The sequence below is a fragment of the Phyllobates terribilis genome, unplaced genomic scaffold (genome assembly GCF_046119375.1).
Source record: "Phyllobates terribilis strain yellow unplaced genomic scaffold, ASM4611937v1 Scaffold_5__5_contigs__length_657084704, whole genome shotgun sequence".
NCBI classification, from domain to species: domain Eukaryota; kingdom Metazoa; phylum Chordata; class Amphibia; order Anura; family Dendrobatidae; genus Phyllobates; species Phyllobates terribilis.
The window spans coordinates 160,908,020-160,929,060 of record NW_027362765.1 but is presented as its reverse complement, the minus strand read 5'-3'; the positions used below and the strand labels follow the sequence as shown (position 1 = coordinate 160,929,060).

The 21,041-nt window shown below is 43.6% G+C and overlaps 1 protein-coding gene and 1 long non-coding RNA gene across 2 annotated transcripts in view; one reads left to right on the top strand and one right to left on the bottom strand.

The window, feature by feature from the left end:
- Nucleotides 1-7,747, bottom strand: part of LOC141270984 (uncharacterized) — a 194,669-nt gene extending 186,922 nt beyond the window's left edge. The window contains exon 1 of the long non-coding RNA XR_012321790.1: nt 7,526-7,747. This is a non-coding gene — a long non-coding RNA (uncharacterized lncRNA). The remainder of the gene's footprint in view (nt 1-7,525) is intronic.
- Nucleotides 1-21,041, top strand: part of LOC141270982 (vasoactive intestinal polypeptide receptor 1-like) — an 859,326-nt gene that overhangs the window by 64,759 nt on the left and 773,526 nt on the right. Inside the window, exons 6-10 of the mRNA XM_073681081.1 lie at nt 4,739-4,871; nt 5,228-5,381; nt 5,792-5,852; nt 7,881-7,947; nt 15,679-15,770. Of these exons, the coding sequence (XP_073537182.1) occupies nt 4,739-4,871; nt 5,228-5,381; nt 5,792-5,852; nt 7,881-7,947; nt 15,679-15,770 (507 nt within the window). The remainder of the gene's footprint in view (nt 1-4,738; nt 4,872-5,227; nt 5,382-5,791; nt 5,853-7,880; nt 7,948-15,678; nt 15,771-21,041) is intronic.

Genomic DNA, 21,041 nt, shown 5'->3' with positions numbered 1-21,041 from the left:
TCCAAGAGTGGGCGATGGGACTGTGGAAGGTTTGAGGGGAGGAGGCGGAGCTGGGATGTAGCCTGGGCGGAGTCTCAGGGGGGCCCGAAAATTTTGCCAGTGTGGGGCCCTGAAATTCCTGGTGACAGCCCTGTATATAGGAATACACTGGTAAGAACAAGCTGTGGTGTTACATATCCATGATCATACTGTATACAATTAAATCAGTAAGTGCAATTAAATATATACAGTATAATGACATAATGAATGCATAACTCCATAGGCAAAGTATAAAGAACTTAAACCAGGGATCAGCGGACCCGTGGATTTTCGGGTTCGTTGGGTTCAACCAAACTTTTGTCCAAAGTTCGGTTTGACTACTAGAACTCTACCGAACTTGAAACCGAACCTCATAGAAGTCAATGGGAACCCGAACGTTGGTGCTTTAAAGGGCTGTAAAGTGGACTTCCGGGAGAAACACACAAGTTGTATCGCAAAAGGGGGAAGAGGTGGGATGGGTATCTATAGCATAGATAAGCAGGTAGATGAGTGCAGTCACATGGCAAAATACAAGCAATCATAAGCAGGCTAATGCATGGCTGGGTAAATACAAAAATGTGATTGTAATGATGACAGCAGACTATTAGGATGAGAGTAAGGGCTCGTTCAGATGACAGCATGATACAGATGTGTGCTGTTTGTGGAAAAATCGGACAGCACGCTGATCAATGTAATGGGTGTGCAAAAAAAATCAGATCCCATACAGAAACATCTGTATTGCATCCAATTTTTTAGGATACGTTGCCATTATTAATTCAGAAAACGGTATTTGATCATGTAAATTTTAAAATGTTGATGTATAAAATCGGTTGCCACACAGATGTTACATGCATGTAAAATATGACACATGGATGGTGCATTTATGACAATTTGGATGAAAATGTCTGAGTTTTCTGGACGCAAATCGGGCAATTTTTCATACATTCATCTGACCCCTTTTCATATTTGATGCCTGTCAGCCAAACAATGCTTCGGCCAATTGTTCAGCTGGCAGCCATCTCTGCCGACTAATCCATACACAGGTGCACTCATTCAGCCAAGCCCTCCTGTGTTCTTTATGAGGGAACCATTGACAGACATGTCTGATGGTGACTTCTCTCTGGGAGATAATATGATCAGCAGTTTGAAATTGGACATGCTGGATGCTTATCTCCAATCAGTTGTCTGGGGACCCCATACACATTAGACAGTCAGCCACACTGACATTAGTCTAGTGTGAAAGGGCCACCTAAGGCAACATCTGAGAGTCAGTGTGAGGCCCTTTCAAGCTTAAATAATTAAAGGGAACCTGTCACCAGAAATAACACTGTTAACCTGCAGATATGTGGTTAATCTGCAGGTTAACAGCATTATTATGCTACACATTGCCTGCACGCAGTCGAATACAGCGGAGACAAAATGAAGTTTATTCTCCCTGCCAGCATTACGTTTCAGCCATAGGGGTGAGGGGAGTCGCCGCTGTAACTGCGCCCCCGGCTCTGATTGACATTCCCTCTGCATTGAGGCCGGCTGTCAGTCAGTTACAACCACTGCTCTGTATTCACAGAGTGATGACTGAACACACGGCGACCCCTCCCCCATGACTGAAACCGAATTCTGGCAGGGAGAATAAAGTTCATTTTCTCCCAGCGGCATTCAGCTGCGTGCAGGCGCCGGGCAGCATAATAACACTGTTAACCTGCAGATTAACCGCATATCTGCAGGTTAACTGCGTTGTCTCTGGTGACAGGTTCCCTTTAAGGGTTTAGATTTTTCCCTTATCATGTCTATCCTAAACAATAACCCCCATCCATGATTATTAATAGCTGAGCAATGTTTTCTCTTTGTACTAGACTGATGTCTCTAGATGGTTTCTACATTTCTCCTTATTAGATTTTTACTGACGATACTTTCTATGTCTGTATAGTTTATTAATTGAAAGCCTTTTTCCCCTGTAATTTCATTGAGTCTGTTTTCTCTCAAATGTAAAACTTTAGACAGTGATAAATGAGCACAATAATAGGCCGCAGCATGATGTTTATCTAGAATGCGAAGTAGTAATGAGCTGAATGTTTGATAACCAGAGGGAATAGGTAGAAAGTTATATAAAATCCAAAGAACATTAAAAGTTATTAAGTGTTCAGTGAGTCCAACAAAAAAAAGGAAAGGACACAATTTAGTATGTATAGAAGGTAGTATAGGACAGCAGAAAGAAAATGACAAAAACAAACCAATAGATACCACAAAAACACAACAGCACCAACAGGATGCATGTGCAAACAGTCCTAGTCTCCCAAAGGCTGGATATGAAAAAGGAAGAAGTTTGCATCAACCATACAAAAACAAGAGTCATTTATTTGGGCTCCATGACAGAAAATACATGGTGTATTGGTTTTGATTTTTTAATGGTGGATAACCCAATACCAAAGATAAGTAAGTCACTTATAAATCCCCCCAGGACGGCCAATCGTGTCAGGGGTTGATTTAGTAAAATTGGAGTCTTTTTAGATAGAATATTAAATCCTTTAGCTAAAAATTCATTGTCATATATACAGGACACCAATGACTTTTTAAACAAACTGAAGGAAGTACATTTGAGTGATGAAGTAATACTGGCATCCTTTGATGATACCTTGTATAAGTCTATAGATCATGAACGGGTTATAGGGTCTGTACAACGAAAGCTCTCAAAACAGGCAGACAGTGTATTATTGATTTATTAAATACTGTACTAAAGCAAAATTACGTCTTATTTGGAGAAGAGTAATAGCTACAACAATGTGGCATGGCCATGGGGGCCAATATGGTGCCCGCATATGCCAACATAGTGATGAGTGCACTGGAGGAGGACCTGGTCTATGTAGCCCACCACTTTCATTATATTCTGAGGTGGTGAAGATACACAGATTACGTCTTCCTCCTTTGAACTGGAACACAGAAGCAATTGAACACATTTCATACTTTCTTGAATGAGGTAGATCCCAACATTAAGTTCATCCTGGTTTCCTCAGCAACAAATATTCAATTTTTAGATGTATTGGTAAAGCAGGATAATATGACATTAAGTACTACCCTCCATGTCAAGCCAACGGATAAAAATGATGTACTGCATTTTAGCTGCCAACAACCCTCAAAAACAATCAGGTCCATACCCTATAGTCAATTTATCAGGGTTAAAAGGATAGTCAGCAATGAGCATGATGCAACAAAAGTTTTAAATATGCTTGTAAAAAATTTGAAGATAGCGGTTACCCAAAACATTAGACTCACAAAAAGATAAGACCTTGGGTCTAAGTAGAGAATCTGTGTTAAATACAAAAAGGAAAGATAAATTAAATAGGGTACCACCAGTAACAACATTTAGCGAAGAAAGCAAGGATGTGGCAGAAATAATAAAAAACACTGGAAAATGTTACATAACAGCTTGCCTAATATGGAAGAGTTTAAAAATCCTCTGCTGTTCTCTTATAAAAGAAATAAAAATTTAGCCGACTGTCTCGTACATTCAGACATAAGCTCTTTTAAAAAATCTGATCAAATGTATTTGACAGGAACTAAAAGGAATGGGTGTTATCCATGTCTGTCCTGTGTAAATTGCTCCCTGATGCTAAAAGGTTCAAGTTTTGTTTATATAAAAACACCTCTAGGTTATAATATTGAGCATTATCTCACGTCAGCCAGAATATGTGGTTTATCTTCTACAGTGTCCATGGACCATGTTCCTTATGGTATATCGGTGAGACAACTTGGTATTTCAAAACACGCATCAATCACCACCGACATACCAGAAGGAAGAAGAGACTCGACATCCCAGTATCTAAACATTTCAGAGAATAGGGGGTGATGGGGTATGTTTACTTAAACGATGAGAAATAGAGTGGATTTACAAATTAGGTACATTGAGACCCAATGGCTTAAAAGAGGAGTTTAAAGTCCATAAAAGAAAAAACTGAAAGAGTCAGCTCACCCGCTTAGAAGTTTGAAACGGATGAGCTTCAGGATGGGGAGTTGGAGGAAGTCGGACCTCTTATGATGACAGGAACTGTGCAAACTCGACCAGCTGATCGCCCACTACAAGGACAGAATAGAATCGCCAGGGGGCGCAAAGGAGCATACTTCAGAAGATAAAAGCTTGGTATTTATTGAACGGAGCATAATTTTTAATAAATGGTAAATTACAAAAAAATTTATTTCCACATTTTCTGCTTGGTTAAAAGTATTCTTTATGGTGGCACAACTCCTTTAAGCATTGTTTTTGATCATATTTTGTAAATGACATGTCAATTATGTAATATTCCTATATATACTTTCTTTGTACACCTATTTCACTGCTTGAGAAAGGTTCACTTGAACTGAAATGTTGCCACGCCATAAACGCCGTTATGTTTTTCGTAAATATTGGAGTACTACTGCCTGTCTTTCTTTCTTTTTTATAAATAGATAGACAGCCCATCTACAGAATTTAGTACACATAACTTGCAATATATTTTTAAGAAAATCTTCCATGCCCTTACAGTAGACAATTGCCATCTGTGATGATGGTGGAACTTTTTTCTCTCTAGATGTAGAGGATGCCCCCTTGTCATTGTTGCAGGACCACAGTAATAGTACAGAGATCTTTCCAATGATCGTTTTACAGTCCCCTCATTGTTATAAGCCTTCATTTTTCCAAACTAAATAACCCTAAGTTTGAGACCCTGTCTTGGTGTTTTTCCCACAGGAAACTTCATTGTCCCAGGAATTACATCCACATGAATCTTTTTATATCCTTCATCATACGTGGAGCTGCCGTATTTATTAAGGACGCCATTCTATTTGCAGATGAGGATGTCGATCATTGCACCATGTCTACGGTAAACATATGTATGAGTGATGGTTAAAGTTTGTCATAGATACTGATATATAGCACAATTATTGCTACTGTACCATGTTGATGAAATGTTTTGTGGTGAATTTTCCCAATCCATTACAGTCCATTTTATGGTGAATCTTGGTTTGTTTTTGGTTTTACAAAGCATTAGTTAAGTGTCTAAGCCAGGATCATCATATATTAGACAAAGCGGTGGGGCTGCTTGAAAGAATGTGTCCCACTGAGCTGCAATATCAAACAGAGCCTGTGGACAGTTGTGGTGCTGTTTTTGCAAAAAAGCTGCAAAGTTTTACTTATAATGGAAAACTCCTTAAACTCCTGAACTTCCTCTCATTTCAGGTAAACTGTAAGGCGGCTGTAGTTTTCTTCCAGTACTCCATCCTTGCAAATTTCTCTTGGCTTCTGGTTGAGGGAATGTATCTGCACACTCTTCTCACGCTCACATTTACCTCACAAAAGAGGTATTTTTGGTGGTACATCGTTATTGGCTGGGGTGAGTCCCTTCTCATACTTGGGATTGAAATATAGCAAGTCCAATAGGGACAGATGATTATGGGCCTTCACCTCCCAAGTCCCTAAAAAGTCACTGAGAAATTCATAGAAACAAAACTTAGAGGTTGGAAAAAATGTACACCTCCAACTATAACTTTAGTTTTTTTAGAGTAGATGATAATGGCATAAATATACCATATAGGGGAAGGATCAGCTACTTATGACACCATTCTATTAGCATTTCACTATACTGTGCGTATATTGGGTCTTAGTAATGATCTTCCCCCAGTTCCTGCACATATTTTTATAGTTAGATTTTAGTACATATATAATGATTGTGAGGCGTTATCCATTTTAGGATATCGGCTCTCCATTACTAGGGGCTTTTTTACCAATTGCTTAATTTTACAGGTCTCCCGGCACTTACCATTGCAGTGTGGATAAAGACTCGGATCAGCTTTGATAACACTGGGTGAGAATTTGCCATTTTTCGCTAATGTTCCATTAAGTCACAAAACAGACCTCAGTGACCAAAACAAGATGACCACTTAAAATTGTCCTGGTTGTATATTTTAGTCTCTTGGAATTACTTTCATGCCTACTTTTTAAAGTGGACATTTGCTCAAAATATTGAGCTAAATAACTTGTAAAAATCCCTGAGCTCTACTGATTTTGCAGTGCTTTTCCGTTTTGTGCTGCTTCGCTCCAATGCAGAGATATTTACATTTATTTCTTCTGGAGTGCACTATGTGAAATCTCTGCTTGTTGTTCAACTGGACGTTTCTTCAGAGTCTTCTCCAGAGGCATGTGCTTTCACACCTCCCTCCCAAATGCTGACAATCACAGCTAATCTGCTGATCTTGCAGTCTAGCAATCTCAGACACCGACAAGTTATGATTGGTAGCATATGTGAAGGAGGGGTGGAAGCGCATGCCCCGAAAGAAGACTCTGAAGAAACACTCACTTGGACTGCAAGCAGAGATTTCACATAGTTTTCAGAAGAAACAAATGTGAATATCTCTGCATTGGAGTGACGCAGCTCAAAATGTAAAAGAGCGGCAGAATCAGGGGAGCTCAGGGATTTTTAAAAAGTATTTAAGAAAAAATTTTAAGCAAGTGTCAGCTTCTCTGTAAGATCTGGTAATAGTTGCATACATAGAATTTAGGAGGCTTTGCTACTAATGGCAGGCCTGGTGTTTGTTTCCCCCTTCTACACCCCTTGGCCAATTGCCGGACTGCAGGATTGCAGTTCCTTTGTTTTTCCCCACTTTAGGGTTTGGGAATTCCTCTATGGTGTATATTCTAGTGGAACACTTTATGTATGGATCACTAATGGTACTCCCTATGGCTTAACTCAATGTCCTTTTAAAAGCTTTACTCTGTAGATTAGTACACAGGCTAATGGAAGTTTCCTGCAGTTTGTGTAAAGTTCTTAGTTTCTGTGTTTGTATCAAAAGAAACATGTACCTGAACAGAACATAACAGTTCACACTTTCCAACTTTGCAGAAGGGGCATAAAGCAGATTTTGAGTGATTCAAATTTTGTACCTTACCGATTCTCCAGAAACATCTGGGAAGTTTTCCTGGGCAAATCTCTTGGGAAAAGGACAAACCTACCCTAAACTTCCTGGAAAATAGCAATTCCTGAAGGTTTCTTCATTCAAAAAGGAAGAGGGGGGGCGGACAGAATGTCAAGAAGGTGTGGAGGGTGGGGAATGGAGTGAACAATGGGTGTAGAGGGACATGATCCCGATGAACCAATAACTTTGGCAGAAATTTGTAGATGCATTGTAATTTTTTGGAGTAGAACCCTAAATAGTGAAAAAGACTGCCTTCATAAAACCCTAAAATATAGACACCAGATCCGACCCAAAAATAATTACATATCCCATTGAGTGATTAAAAAAAAAAACTTCGGAGAAAACTTCTTAGATGGAGACCCCAAACCAGAACCCTTAAATTAATGCAAATGCCAGACCCCTTGAAGTTATACAAACCATAAACCAAACCCCCTAAATTCAAATGCCAACAATAGATAATGACCCTTTGAAGAGATACAAACCCCAGAGTGTATAAATTGAAGTAAACTTCCAGAACAGTGCCCCTAAAATAATACAGACATGAGTCCAGACTGCAGATCCTCACCTCTCCTTGCTCCGGGAGTTTTTAATCAGCTCCATTCCTGGACACCCCGAACGACAATGCAATGACTTCTGTCCTAAGTTTGGATTTCACTCGTGGGTGCAGCAGACAAGAATAACTTCATGATGAATAGGACACAACGCACCTGAGAGATTTGGCTCCTCTTCCGGGAGTCAGGACATCTTTTTTTCTGCCTGTCTCTAGGGGAGTTAGCAAAAATGTATGAGTTCAGAAAAATGATAATTTATCTAACCACTGCTTTAAATACCAGTGAACATAACAGAATTAATGGTGCCATCTACTGGTGGTTGGTATCATATCTTCATGATTCTAATAACGGCTTCATTCTGTCATGCAGGTGCTGGGATGACTATGAAAACATTTACTGGTGGATAATCAAGACCCCAATACTGGTTGCTATATTTGTAAGTACAAACTGGTAAAACAGATTTTACTAGTTTGGTAAATGTATACAATTTTATTGTATAACAGTAATTTACTAATATTTACCTGCTATAAGATTCATTCCCAAAGCGGAGCAATGTCGTCATCACTTTTTACTTTGCCTCTTATGTAACCTCTGTTTTTTCATAGGTTGTAAGCTCTTGGGAGCAGAGTCTTCACTCGGTGTTTGCATTATTATTACTTTGTTGCTGCTATGTCTTCTTTATACTTGTACAGTCTGAATTGTACAGCACTGTTGAATATGCGGCTGCTACATAGTAATGATTATTCTTACAATCAGTTATAGGGAAGCTAAAACCTGATTTATGTTGCCCAAACTGGGGGGGGGGCAGGATGCATAAGAGCCTGGTTGTATAATTGCAGCCCAGCATGTTATAATTAGAAATTCTTGAGTGCTGGTGTATACATCGGGAGAAAGCTGTCAATCAACTAAAGTGGTGTGTGAAGAAGGCGGCATCAGACTAGTCAGATCTCTCCCTATAGTCCCCGATCAGCTCTTCAAGCTATGTTTTCTATGAAATGTTCTGGCAGTGTAATGGCTCTGATTCCTGCAAGCTTGGACCACCGGCACCATGAATCAAGTGAGCTCTCTGAACCCTGCAAATCTGAACAGTTTGTGATTTGATTGGTTACAAATGGCTAAAGCTCACATGACCTAGTGCAACCAGGCTGGCTTCCCTAGAATGCCTTGCAGCTATCTCATCACATGTTACAGCAAAACCAATCAGAATGGACTCTCGCAGCCTGTATAACAGCAGAAGCTGGGAATGCAGCAGCCATTTGGTATTGAATCAATATAGTGGGAGGATATCACAGCTCACAGCTTTGCAAGAGACATAGGGCGAGAAAGCCAGAAAACACTGAAGAAACATTGCAGATAGTGTGTGACAGCAGTGAAGAATTATTACCATCCCTTTTACCCATAGTCATATGTTGAGATAACTTTGACATAATTAAGGTTGTGTTTGCATTAAAAAGCTTGCAAATTGTCTTTACAGAGAGGAAGAGAACTAGAACTCTAGTGCCACCTACAGAAAGTAGCAATTCTAAAAGTCAATATTGACTCTTCAAGGAGCCTTATCACATTGTAGCACCCCGAGGGCTCGGCTGCTACAGGGGTATTGCACCTCAGTCCAGAGGTGTGATATTCCACTCCCGGGTAAGGATGGAGTGTGGACCAGGACTCAGTAAGCTGCATGCACCACACACACCCCATTTCCGAGGAACAGACCAACGGTGCTCCCACTAGACAGAGTGCAGGCACGACAGCTTCTGTTCCTGGCTGGAGTGGGGAGGGGGGTGGAAAACCCAGTGGTGTAGGAGCAGATAGGGGTGGGTTTCTGGGCATAGGTAGGAGCCCATTGGTTGCTAGTCACCTGGGCTCGGGTGTCAGAAGAAGGTATAAAAGGTGGGCACCATCTTAGAACAGGGTCAAGTTCAGCCAGTTCAGTCAGGAGGAGAAAAGGAGAGGAGCTCAGCCAGAGAGGGCTGACAGGGAGCTGTGGCTCAGTCTGGGCCCAGCTCCAGAGGCAGGCCTGGAGTGGAGGCCAGAAGCAGCAGAGAGAGAGAGGAGGAGGAACAGAAAGGAAAGTAAGAAAGGAACTGGAACAGAGGAGAAAGGAAGCAAGGAACACAAAGAAAGGCCCAGAGACACGAAGGCAGAAGGAACCCCATATGCCCAGAGGAGATACTGGGTGAAGGGTTGGCAGAATAGGGTACCGGAACCCAAATTGGTGGAGGCGACTAATCCTCAGCCAAAACCGGAGGTTGTGACCACATCTTGGTGCGACCCCTCACTACATCCACCAGAAAGGCATACCGCATAGGGTCAGGGAAACCGGAGAGAGGTTTCGCCAACAGAAGGCCCGAGGAAGCTGGACAAAGGTGGGTCACTGGTGGGGACGGCCAGTAGAAAGGAAGAGAGGGGAGCTCTGAACCACGCTCTGGAATTGCCTGGGAGTTGACCGAGTCCCTCACCTGGTGGACGCAGCACGGCTTGGGCAGTCATCGCGCCTGCAGCATTGACCTGAATAACAACCGTGAGTAAAGCTTTGGAAACTGCAATTACAAGTCTCTGTGATTCCTTACCGCACCTGCACCATTAGCACTGGGACCCTCTCACCATCACTACCACCATCATCCACATTAGCTGCCCTGAGGCAATACTCCTCCCGTGGGGTGTTATCCCATACTCAGCTGCGCAACCAACATCAGCCTCAGCGGTCGGCAGCGCAGCGGCGGTCCCCACTGACCGCAATCCACGGGTGGCGTAGTCGGACACTTATTACAACATTTAGACTGCCACTGGTTTGACCACCCTGGGCACGGACCGGGTCACCGCCACACGGAGACTACAACCCCCAGCGATCAGGCTCCGGGTATTCCCCCTGCACAGCAGCACAGCACAGGTCCAGGGGGCGCGTCAACTTTGGCGTAGTCGGCAGGATCTTTACCAACCCGCCACAAGCGGGTATTGCGTGCCTGGAGAAAACTGCACATGTACCTTAAAAAGAAGTCTCCCGCTATTTCCAGAAGTTTCCCGCCGTCCGGAGTCGTTTCCCGCCATCCAGAGCCGATTCCCGCCATCGGACGCCATCTTGGACCGTTACCCGCCATCTTCATCCGTTTTTCCCACCCTGGCAGAGCAGACGCCATTATGTGCGCACCAAAGGACAGCAGGAAGCCACCTCCCATCGTGGGCCAGGTCCCAGAGTGGCGCCAAAGAAGGAGCCCGCCCCCACCAGCCATGAATGCAGCAATGGAGATGTCCATCAACGTGGGGGGGCTGCCCCTGAAGGTGATTGTCAGCAGATGCCCCCAAGACCAACCCCCATGGGGGCGGATAGGAAAGAAAACTGAGGGGCTGGGTGCGGCCTGGATCAGTCTGGACCTGCTGCACCCGGAGATGGAGGGAGCAGAAAAATCCACCAGCACCCTGGCCCGCAGCCTGCTGCAAGCGGAGCCACCCTGCAGCCTGACAGAACTGCTGGCCCAACTGCCTAGAGACCCGGACCGTGCGCGCGCAGCGCTGGAAGATCTGAATAAAAGAATGGTCCGGGCGCAGCGGGATGTGTTTGCCGGGTGGAGAGAGGAGATGGCCCAGCAGCACGGAGGTGACCAGCAGAGGACCCCGCCGGAACCGGGCAGCGTGCTTACCACTGGGCGCGGAGAAGAGAGACCGGCAGCTGCAGATGACGCCGCGGAGGAGGCCACGGAGACCGAGGCAGGTAATGGGGACGCCACCACCCCAAGCCCGGGGAACACCAGCCTGCCCTCACCCTCCGTTGCGGGACCCGAAGCCCCGGGGACCGTACCTGACACCACGCCTCTACCGCCACCAGCTAGGCCTCAGGCAGCAAGCACCGTCGTCACGCCCCGCCCCGCGCTGTGCCCTCTGAACCCTGGCGCCGTACAGCGTGAGACGTCACAGGCCAGGACGCAAGGCCCAGCACACCCGGGCGCCGCTGCCTCACCAGCGCCCCCTTCCTTGGCGGTGCCACCCCCGGGCGCGACCAACAAGCGACCACCGGCCTGGTCGCAAGGCCGAGTGCCCCCGGGCACTGCCACCCGTCCGAAGCCCACAGTGCCACCCTTGGGCGCGGACCTGTATGCCCAATATACCAGCCCGGACGGGCTACCCTTTGAATGGCCGCCGGAGTTCGCCAACCCCCGTCTCCGGAAAGAGCGACCCCTGAGTGAGCCTTTGATCCCGGCCCCGGAGACCGCCAACATCGCTCCACCCCTGCCGGAGGATACCCAGTTTGCATGGGACCCCACTGGCGAGAACCTCATGGGCTTCACCCAGGAGACCCGGGCGGAAGAAGCCCAGCGCCTGGAGTGCTGCCGTCAGCAGCTAGCCACCTATGAAAGAGAACGGCGGCAGAGGCGCATCAAGGAGCAGCGACTCCAGGCCAGGAGCGCGGAGCAAAAGAGGAGGGCCCGACAAGACACCCACGCCATCCGCGGACCCAGAGCCACCGGGACCGTAGTCAAGTTCCAGCTGGAGCATGGCTGGGGCTTCATCAGAGACCCGGAGGCTGACACCGACGTCTTCGTCACTAGAAGGGACGTTGAAAGCCACCTGCCAGAGGGACATCACGGACGTGACCTGTACCCCGGCGACGTGGTCACCTACACCCGTCACAAAGGCGCAAAGGGACTGTACGCCCTCCACGTTCACCGGCTCACAGAGGAGGAACTGCAGTACCGCCCAGACATGGACTACACTGAGGATCCGGACGGACCAGAAGATTACCCGGAAGAGCGAGAAGGACACCGTTACCAGTAAACGGTAAAATGGAACTGTATATAGTTACCCGTCAGGGTACAAGAACTGTTGCTGAGTGAAGTGTGGTCCCCGTTGGGACTCGTGTGGAATAGTTAAAGGACTGTTACCCGTGTGCAAGTTAACCCCCTCAATCCCTAACCAGGCTGAGGACTGTGAGCAGCCACTCCCTTATCCCCACTGGCCGAGGACTGAGAGCGGCCATACCCTTGTACATAGTTGTGCTTTTTAAAGCGCCCCCTACTGGTTTTATACAAAAACCGCAACGTCTACCTCAGGAATTAAATGGACTGTTGCACCTTTACTTGGTCGCAAGTTGCACAGCGGCCAGAGCTCAAGAATGTTCTACTTGAAAAAGTTTTATATTGAAAAGTTTTATATGCTGCTAGAATAATAATGCAAATGTTTTATGTGATGTTTTATATGCTAAAAGAGTTCCAGTGGCATTAGCAAGATGTTTTGTGAAAAGAAGTACCAAGTAACGTTAAAAAAGAGAAGAATACCTCCCATAAAGGGATGAGTGAAAAGTTATTGTCTTATATACGAATGCATTCTAAAAACTTGTATGTTTAAATTGTCTTTGCTCTTTTCCAGCCCGAGGACGTGCTGTGATTTACCAGGGGGGAATGTAGCACCCCAAGGGCTTGGCTGCTACAGGGGTATTGCACCTCAGTCCAGAGGTGTGATATTCCACTCCCGGGTAAGGATGGAGTGTGGACCAGGACTCAGTAAGCTGCATGCACCACACACACCCCATTTCCGAGGAACAGACCAACGGTGCTCCCACTAGACAGAGTGCAGGCACGACAGCTTCTGTTCCTGGCTGGAGTGGGGAGGGGGGTGGAAAACCCAGTGGTGTAGGAGCAGATAGGGGTGGGTTTCTGGGCATAGGTAGGAGCCCATTGGTTGCTAGTCACCTGGGCTCGGGTGTCAGAAGAAGGTATAAAAGGTGGGCACCATCTTAGAACAGGGTCGAGTTCAGCCAGTTCAGTCAGGAGGAGAAAAGGAGAGGAGCTCAGCCAGAGAGGGCTGACAGGGAGCTGTGGCTCAGTCTGGGCCCAGCTCCAGAGGCAGGCCTGGAGTGGAGGCCAGAAGCAGCAGAGAGAGAGAGGAGGAGGAACAGAAAGGAAAGTAAGAAAGGAACTGGAACAGAGGAGAAAGGAAGCAAGGAACACAAAGAAAGGCCCAGAGACACGAAGGCAGAAGGAACCCCATATGCCCAGAGGAGATACTGGGTGAAGGGTTGGCAGAATAGGGTACCGGAACCCAAATTGGTGGAGGCGACTAATCCTCAGCCAAAACCGGAGGTTGTGACCACATCTTGGTGCGACCCCTCACTACATCCACCAGAAAGGCATACCGCATAGGGTCAGGGAAACCGGAGAGAGGTTTCGCCAACAGAAGGCCCGAGGAAGCTGGACAAAGGTGGGTCACTGGTGGGGACGGCCAGTAGAAAGGAAGAGAGGGGAGCTCTGAACCACGCTCTGGAATTGCCTGGGAGTTGACCGAGTCCCTCATCTGGTGGACGCAGCACGGCTTGGGCAGTCATCGCCTGCAGCATTGACCTGAATAACAACCGTGAGTAAAGCTTTGGAAACTGCAATTACAAGTCTCTGTGATTCCTTGCCGCACCTGCACCATTAGCACTGGGACCCTCTCACCATCACTACCACCATCATCCACATTAGCTGCCCTGAGGCAATACTCCTCCCGTGGGGAGTTATCCCATACTCAGCTGCGCAACCAACATCAGCCTCAGCGGTCGGCAGCGCAGCGGCGGTCCCCACTGACCGCAATCCACGGGTGGCGTAGTCAGACACTTATTACAACATTTAGACTGCCACTGGTTTGACCACCCTGGGCACGGACCGGGTCACCGCCACACGGAGACTACAACCCCCAGCGATCCGGCTCCGGGTATTCCCCCTGCACAGCAGCACAGCACAGGCCCAGGGGGCGCATCAACATGACTTAGGATAATAGCCAAAACCAAAATCTCAATTTGCAAAATCTCAATTTGTTTCGGGCTACTGCTCCAGTGCAAAGTGTGAGATATGGTTTGACTAAGTGGGAGGCATCTGACCGGTATCCAAAGGGGTAACGTTTCTCCTTGCAGAGTGACATGTTAAGCATGTCAAGGTGAGGAGACTTTTAAGCCACAATGTTCCTCTGGGAAATATGCACTCTTCAGTGAGGAAGAGAACTAGAACTCTAGTGTAGCTTATAGGAAGTAGAAATCTTAAAAGTCAATATTGACTCTTCAAGGAGCCTTATCACATGACTTAGAATAATAGCCAAAACCAAAATCTCAATTTGCAGACACTGTGTTTTGGGGTACTGCCCCTCGTCAGTGCAAAGTGTGAGACATGGTTTGCCTGGATGAGAGGCGTCTGACTGGTATCCAAAGCTTGAAATGATTTGGATACAGTCCTAGTAGACTTTAACCTTTTATAAATGTCTTCTTAGTACAATTGTAATACTTGCAATTCACCACAAATCAAATTTTTGGGAAAAATTTGGCGAAACTAGTGAATTTGAATTTTAAAAGATCCGCTTATCTCTTGTTAATAAAGATACTTTTCTGTGAGCCCTGCAGTAAAAGTAATGACCACCAGGTGGCAATGCACAAATACTTTTAAATTTGAATACAGCACAACATATACCCAGTGCTGATGTCTCTTGTCCAAAACCACAAATGTATTTCCATTCTGTGTTGTTCATTCACAAGATTATTTTTTTCAGGTCTGCCAAATTACTTCAGTGCTGCATTTACTAGATACAAATCACATTTTTTTATTGAAGGTCTGTTCTAGGTGGTCAGCTATACCAATCATGATTAAGCTATGTTCACACGTTGCAGTTTTACAAAAGCAGCGGTATTTCCAATTCAGTCAGGAAAAAAAAAACAATCGTGTGCATTTGCTTTTGTTGATTCTGTAAAAAGCAGCTTTTAATTTGCATAAAAAAGCATTCAAAATTCTGCAAAAACGCAACGTCTGAACAAACTCTCAGAAAGAAGAAGCTAGTTATGTTCCCCGGAATGTTTCCTTTAAATGCTTCATGCTGTTATAACCCAGGATGCTAGCTACAGTATATTCAACAAGTTTTACAGGTATTCCTGGAACAGCGCCACACCTATCCATGGCTTGGTCTGGTAATGCAGCTCATCTCCATTGAACTGAATTGTGCTGAGATGCAATGCAAAATCTGTAGATGGGTGTGGTGCTGGTTTTTTTTATATAAAAAAGGCAGCCATGTTTTTAAGTCCAATTAAAAGGACGCAACTACTTCCATTTTCTGAAAGTAAAAAGTAAAGGCGTGTTAATCCTGCAGACTGAGAATTAGGATGTAGATGTAGAATCTACAAGGAAAACATCATTTCTAACTGTCTTTTCTTGCTCTTTAGCTGAATTTCATCATATTTCTAAATGTGATCAGAATTCTTCTGCAAAAAATACGATGTCCAGATATCAGTAAAAACTACAAGCAGCAGTACATGTGAGTAATACTGAGACATCTTACATTTTGATTCTGAGTATTGAATGCAGCTTCATGTTTCAAGCCAAAACAGGAATGCCGTAAGGAGCGAGGGGATGAGGGGAGGGGTGGGCAGAATTACAAGATACATGTGTTGCTTATTCTTGGAGTGCCTGCCCGGAGCTCTACAACCCCTGGCAAAAATTATGGAATCACCGGGCTCGGAGGATGTTCATTCACTTGTTTAATGTTGTTAAAAAAAGCAGATCACAGACATGGCACAAAACTAAAGTCATTTCAAATGGCAACTTTATGGCTTTAAGAAACACTAAAAGAAATCAAGATAAAAAATGTGGTACTCAGTAAGGGTAATTTTTTTCAGACCAAGCAGAGGGAAAAAATTATGGAATCACTCAATTCTGAGGAAAAAATTATGGAATCATGAAAAACAAACACACAAAAGAACACTCCAATACATCACTAGTATTTTGTTGCACCACCTCTGGCTTTAATAACAGCTTGCAGTCTCTGAGGCATGGACTTAATGAGTGACAAACAGTACTCTTCATCAATCTGGCTCCAACTTTCTCTGATTGCTGTTGCCAGATCAGCTTTGCAGGTTGGAGCCTTGTCATGGACCATTTTCTTCAACTTCCACCAAAGATTTTCAATTAGATTGAGATCCGGACTATTTGCAGGCCATGACATTGACCTTATGTGTCTTCTTTCAAGGAATGTTTTCACAGTTTTTGCTCTATGGCAGGATGCATTATCATCTTGAAAAATGATGTCATCATCCCCAAACATCCTTTCAATTGATGGGATAAGAAAACTGTCCAAAATATCAATGTAAACTTGGGCATTTATTGAAGATGTAATGACAGCCATCTCCCCAGTGCCTTTACCTGACATGCAGCCCCATATCATCAATGACTGTGGAAATCTACATGTTTTCTTCATGCAGTCATCTTTATAAATCTCATTGGAACGGCACCAAACAAAAGTTCCAGCATCATCTCCTTGCCCAATGCAGATTCGCGATTCATCACTGATTATGACTTTCATCCAGTCATCCACAGTCCACGATTGCTTTTCCTTAGCCCATTGTAACCTTGTGTTTTTCTGTTTAGGTGTTAATGATGGCTTATGTTTAGCTTTTCTGTATGTAAATCCCATTTCCTTTAGGCGGTTTCTTACAGTTCGGTCACAGACATTGACCCCAGTTTCCTCCCATTCGTTCCTCATTTGTTTTGTTGTGCATTTCCTGTTTTGGAGACATATTGCTTTAAGTTTCCGGTCTTGTCGCTTTGATGTCTTCCTTGGTCTACCAGTATGTTTGCCTTTAACCTTCCCATGTTGTTTGTATTTGGTCCAGATTTTAGACACAGCTGACTGTGAACAACCAACATCTTGTGTAACATTGCGTGATGATTTACCTTTTTTTAAGAGTTTGATAATCCTCTCCTTTGTTTCAATTGACATCTCTCGTGTTGGAGCCATGGTTCATGTCAGTCCACTTGGTGCAGCAGCTCTCCAAAGTGTGATCACTCCTTTTTAGATGCAGACTAACGAGCAGATCTAATTTGATGCAGGTGTTAGTTTTGGAAATGAAAATTTACAGGGTGATTCCATTATTTTTTCCTCAGAATTGAGTGATTCCATAATTTTTCCCTCTGCTTGGTCTGAAAAAAATTACCCTTACTGAGTACCACATTTTTTTTCTTGATTTCTCTTAATGTTTCTTAAAGCCATAAAGTTGCCATTTGAAATGACTTTAGCTTTGTGATCTGCTTTTTTTTGAACAACATTAAACAACTGAATGAACATCCTCCGTGCCCGGTGATTCCATAATTTTTGCCAAGGGTTGTATATTGAGAACGCAACAGGCAAGAAGAATTTACCATAAGCTGCTGAGCTCTGCATAAGCAGCAACTACAGCAAAGTCATGAAACAAAAACCTAAAGAAATGAGCTGGAATATAAGTTGGTATGCATGCACTGTGTAGGTGCATGTTCACACTCGTCACTAAAAAGACAAAACCTTAAATAAAAACAAAATGAGCAAATACCCTGCAGTAAATATATTATTAGCAACAGTGAATGATAATAATAGAGTGCTTTAGGTAACATAATTTTGATTAAAAAAAAAGTGAAAGCCATTCCACCACGTCAAGATCACCCTATTGGGAATGGACCTAACTGCTAGTATTAAAACCTTACCAAATGTGAAATGATGTAAATGTGAATAAAGACCGAGCAGGACCAAGATCCTGACCAATGTACATCCAGCCATGGGGAGCTATATAAACATATTGCCCAGCAAGGGAGACCGTGCAAAAACCTGAATCAAATACCTACAGAGATGAACTGGAATATAAGTTGGTGTGCATGCAACATGTAGGTGCATGTTCACACTGGCTAAATAGAGAAAACCTAAGATAGAAACAAAGCGAGCAAATACCCTGCAGTAAATAAATAAATAGCAATAGTGCAAGAAAATAATATAGGTTACTTTAGTTAACATAATCTTAATAAAAAAAAAAAAAAAAACATAAAAGACATAAGCATGAAAATAACATAGGGTACTTTAGCTAACACAATTTTGTTAAATGACAATGTTCAACATGATGTAGTGAACTTTATCATCTCATTCGCTGCCTATGCAGAGTGCAGCAGCTAATGACAAACTCATCTTGTCTGCTGCACTCTCCATAAGCAAAGAAAGATTGTAACCCATATTAAGAAAAACGTGGATATCTCTGGAATAAGACATCGGATTTCTGATATCAAGATACCGTTTTATTGACCTTCCTATGACCTACATACCCATATAGACGGCATAGGAGGGTTGATCCTACTAACAGATTCCCTTTAAGACCTTCTAAGGACCAAGTGTTTTTGTATTATTTCCTGATAAGTAAAACCTTTGAATCTATATATTTATATATTTCAAAGAAAAGGGGATGAAGCAGCACCAATCAACTAGTGCGAGTGCAGCCACAGAGCCGGACTGCTGGACTATAAAATACAACCAGTGAAGAAAGGCAGCACTCCCATTTCAAAAAAGTGAACAATTTTTTTTTATTCCAAGTGTACATGAGCTTGGAATAAATATGTTTTACTTTTTTAAAAAATGGGAGTACTGTCATTCTTCATTGTTTGTATCTGTCTATCTATCTATTAAAGAACATATATGTATAGGCAGCACTCTAATTCATGTATGCGAAAAAGTGAGGGATCATTTTTTTTTACCCATCTTAAAGGGGTTGTCTACTACTAGCACAGCCCCGTCTTAAACTAAATGATCGACCCCGATAAAATACAAAACTTATACTCACCTCGGTACCGGCTCTATTCTAGCGGTGTCGACATTCACGGTCCCGGGGCTGTGATACGGTGGAAGGACACGTGATGCCCGGCGCCCAATCAGCACTGCCGTCACTGTCCCCACCTTCGGACAACCTGAACATGAAGAGGAAGTACGGGATCAGCTGAGTATAGGTTTTTTTATTTTATCGGGGCCGAACATTTAGTTTCAGAAGGGGTTGTCCTAGTAGTGAACAAACCCTTTAATACCACGTTTTGGCTCCAGGAAAAACAGTAGTGATCCTTTCTCAAGCATAACACAGTGTGCAATGTGCAAGTATATAAAGGCTATACACATAATTCATCAATATACAACAATTAAGGTGCATACAATTATTACAAAGTGTCAGTGTAATATATTAATATAAAATTCATATATCCAAAAAAATTAGTAGAGTGCAATTGCAAAGTGCCATAATTACATGTATAAAATTCATATTCCCATAAATATCAAAACATCCCTTAATTATTTAATTATCTAAGTAACAGAGTGCCTGTAAATATTGCATAATTGTGCTTTTCTCATTTTTCTCCATCAACTTGTCTAAACCATAAAGGAAAACGCCATATACCAACACCCAATTCACTCGAAGACGCAACCCCAAACCATCTGCTTCTTCTGCACCCAGGTCACATGATTATCAGATCTCTGAAATACCCCAAAGCTTAGCGAAAGTAAGTGCAAACACGTTGAGAAATTAAGAGTCAAGGGTCAATATTAGACAGAGGGATTAGATCCTAAACAGTATAGGGCATATGCCAGAATGATATCTGAGCCCAAAAACTAATTTGATGGTTGGCGATAGAATGATATAGGGTCCAAAGTGCATTGTTCCAAGAAAATTTATCTTAAGTTAAAAATTCAATATAGTCGAGGGTGTGCGCCCAAGCATACTGTGATACTGACAGCACCATATTTAAAAGGGGCAAATGTCTAATGTAATATTAAAGTATCTGTATGAATGGCTGCAATGACCATAATTTGATAACCAAATGGGTAAAAGAGTAAGCAACTGGAGTTTGTGTGAATTTATTCAAACGTCCCATTCCATTGGTCATGATAGTCGTCTGTGGCTGCTGCATGGGACAGGTAGTATTGCCTCTTATTTGCTGACATCTGTGGCTCTTGTTTGATTAGCCGGACTGATGTGACGTCACATGTGGGTAACAATGATGTTGCGACAGACTGGCTAATCAAAAGAAGAGCTGCCGACAACAACAGGTAAGAGGTGGTACTACCTTTCCCGTGCTGTGGCTGTACACCACTGTTGCAGTCGATAGAATGGGAAATGCAAATTGATTCACACAAACTCTACATGAAGTATGTTATTTGTATCTGGCACTGGCAACATAATCAGTATAAAATATTACATATAGTTACATATAGTTTATAAGGCCGAAAAAAGACAAGCGTCCATCCAGTTCAGCCTATTTCTTGTGCACTGCAGCTATTCCGCAGCGTTGATCCAGGGGAACGCAAAAAAAAAAAAACAAAACAAACAAAAAAAAAAAACATGCGGTATAGGCCAATTGACATCATTGAGGAAAAAATTCACTTCCCGACACCAATCTGGATTAATTAACTATCACTAAGCATAAGATGTAATTTTATTGTTCTCAAGAAAGGCGTCCAGGCCTCTCTTGAACTCATTAAGTGAGTTGGACATCACCACTTCCTCTCCCAGAGAGTTCCAGAGTCTCACGGCTCTGACCGTAAAGAATCCCCTTCTATGCTGGTGCAGGAACCTCCTTTCCTCCAGACGCATAGTGTGCCCCCTCGTCTTAGTCACCATCCTTGGTATAAACAGGTCATGGGAGAGATCTCTGTACTGCCCCCTGATGTATTTATACATGTTTATGAGGTCTCCCCTAAGCCTTCTCTTTTCCAACGTAAATAGGCCTAATTTTGACAACCTCTCTGGGTATT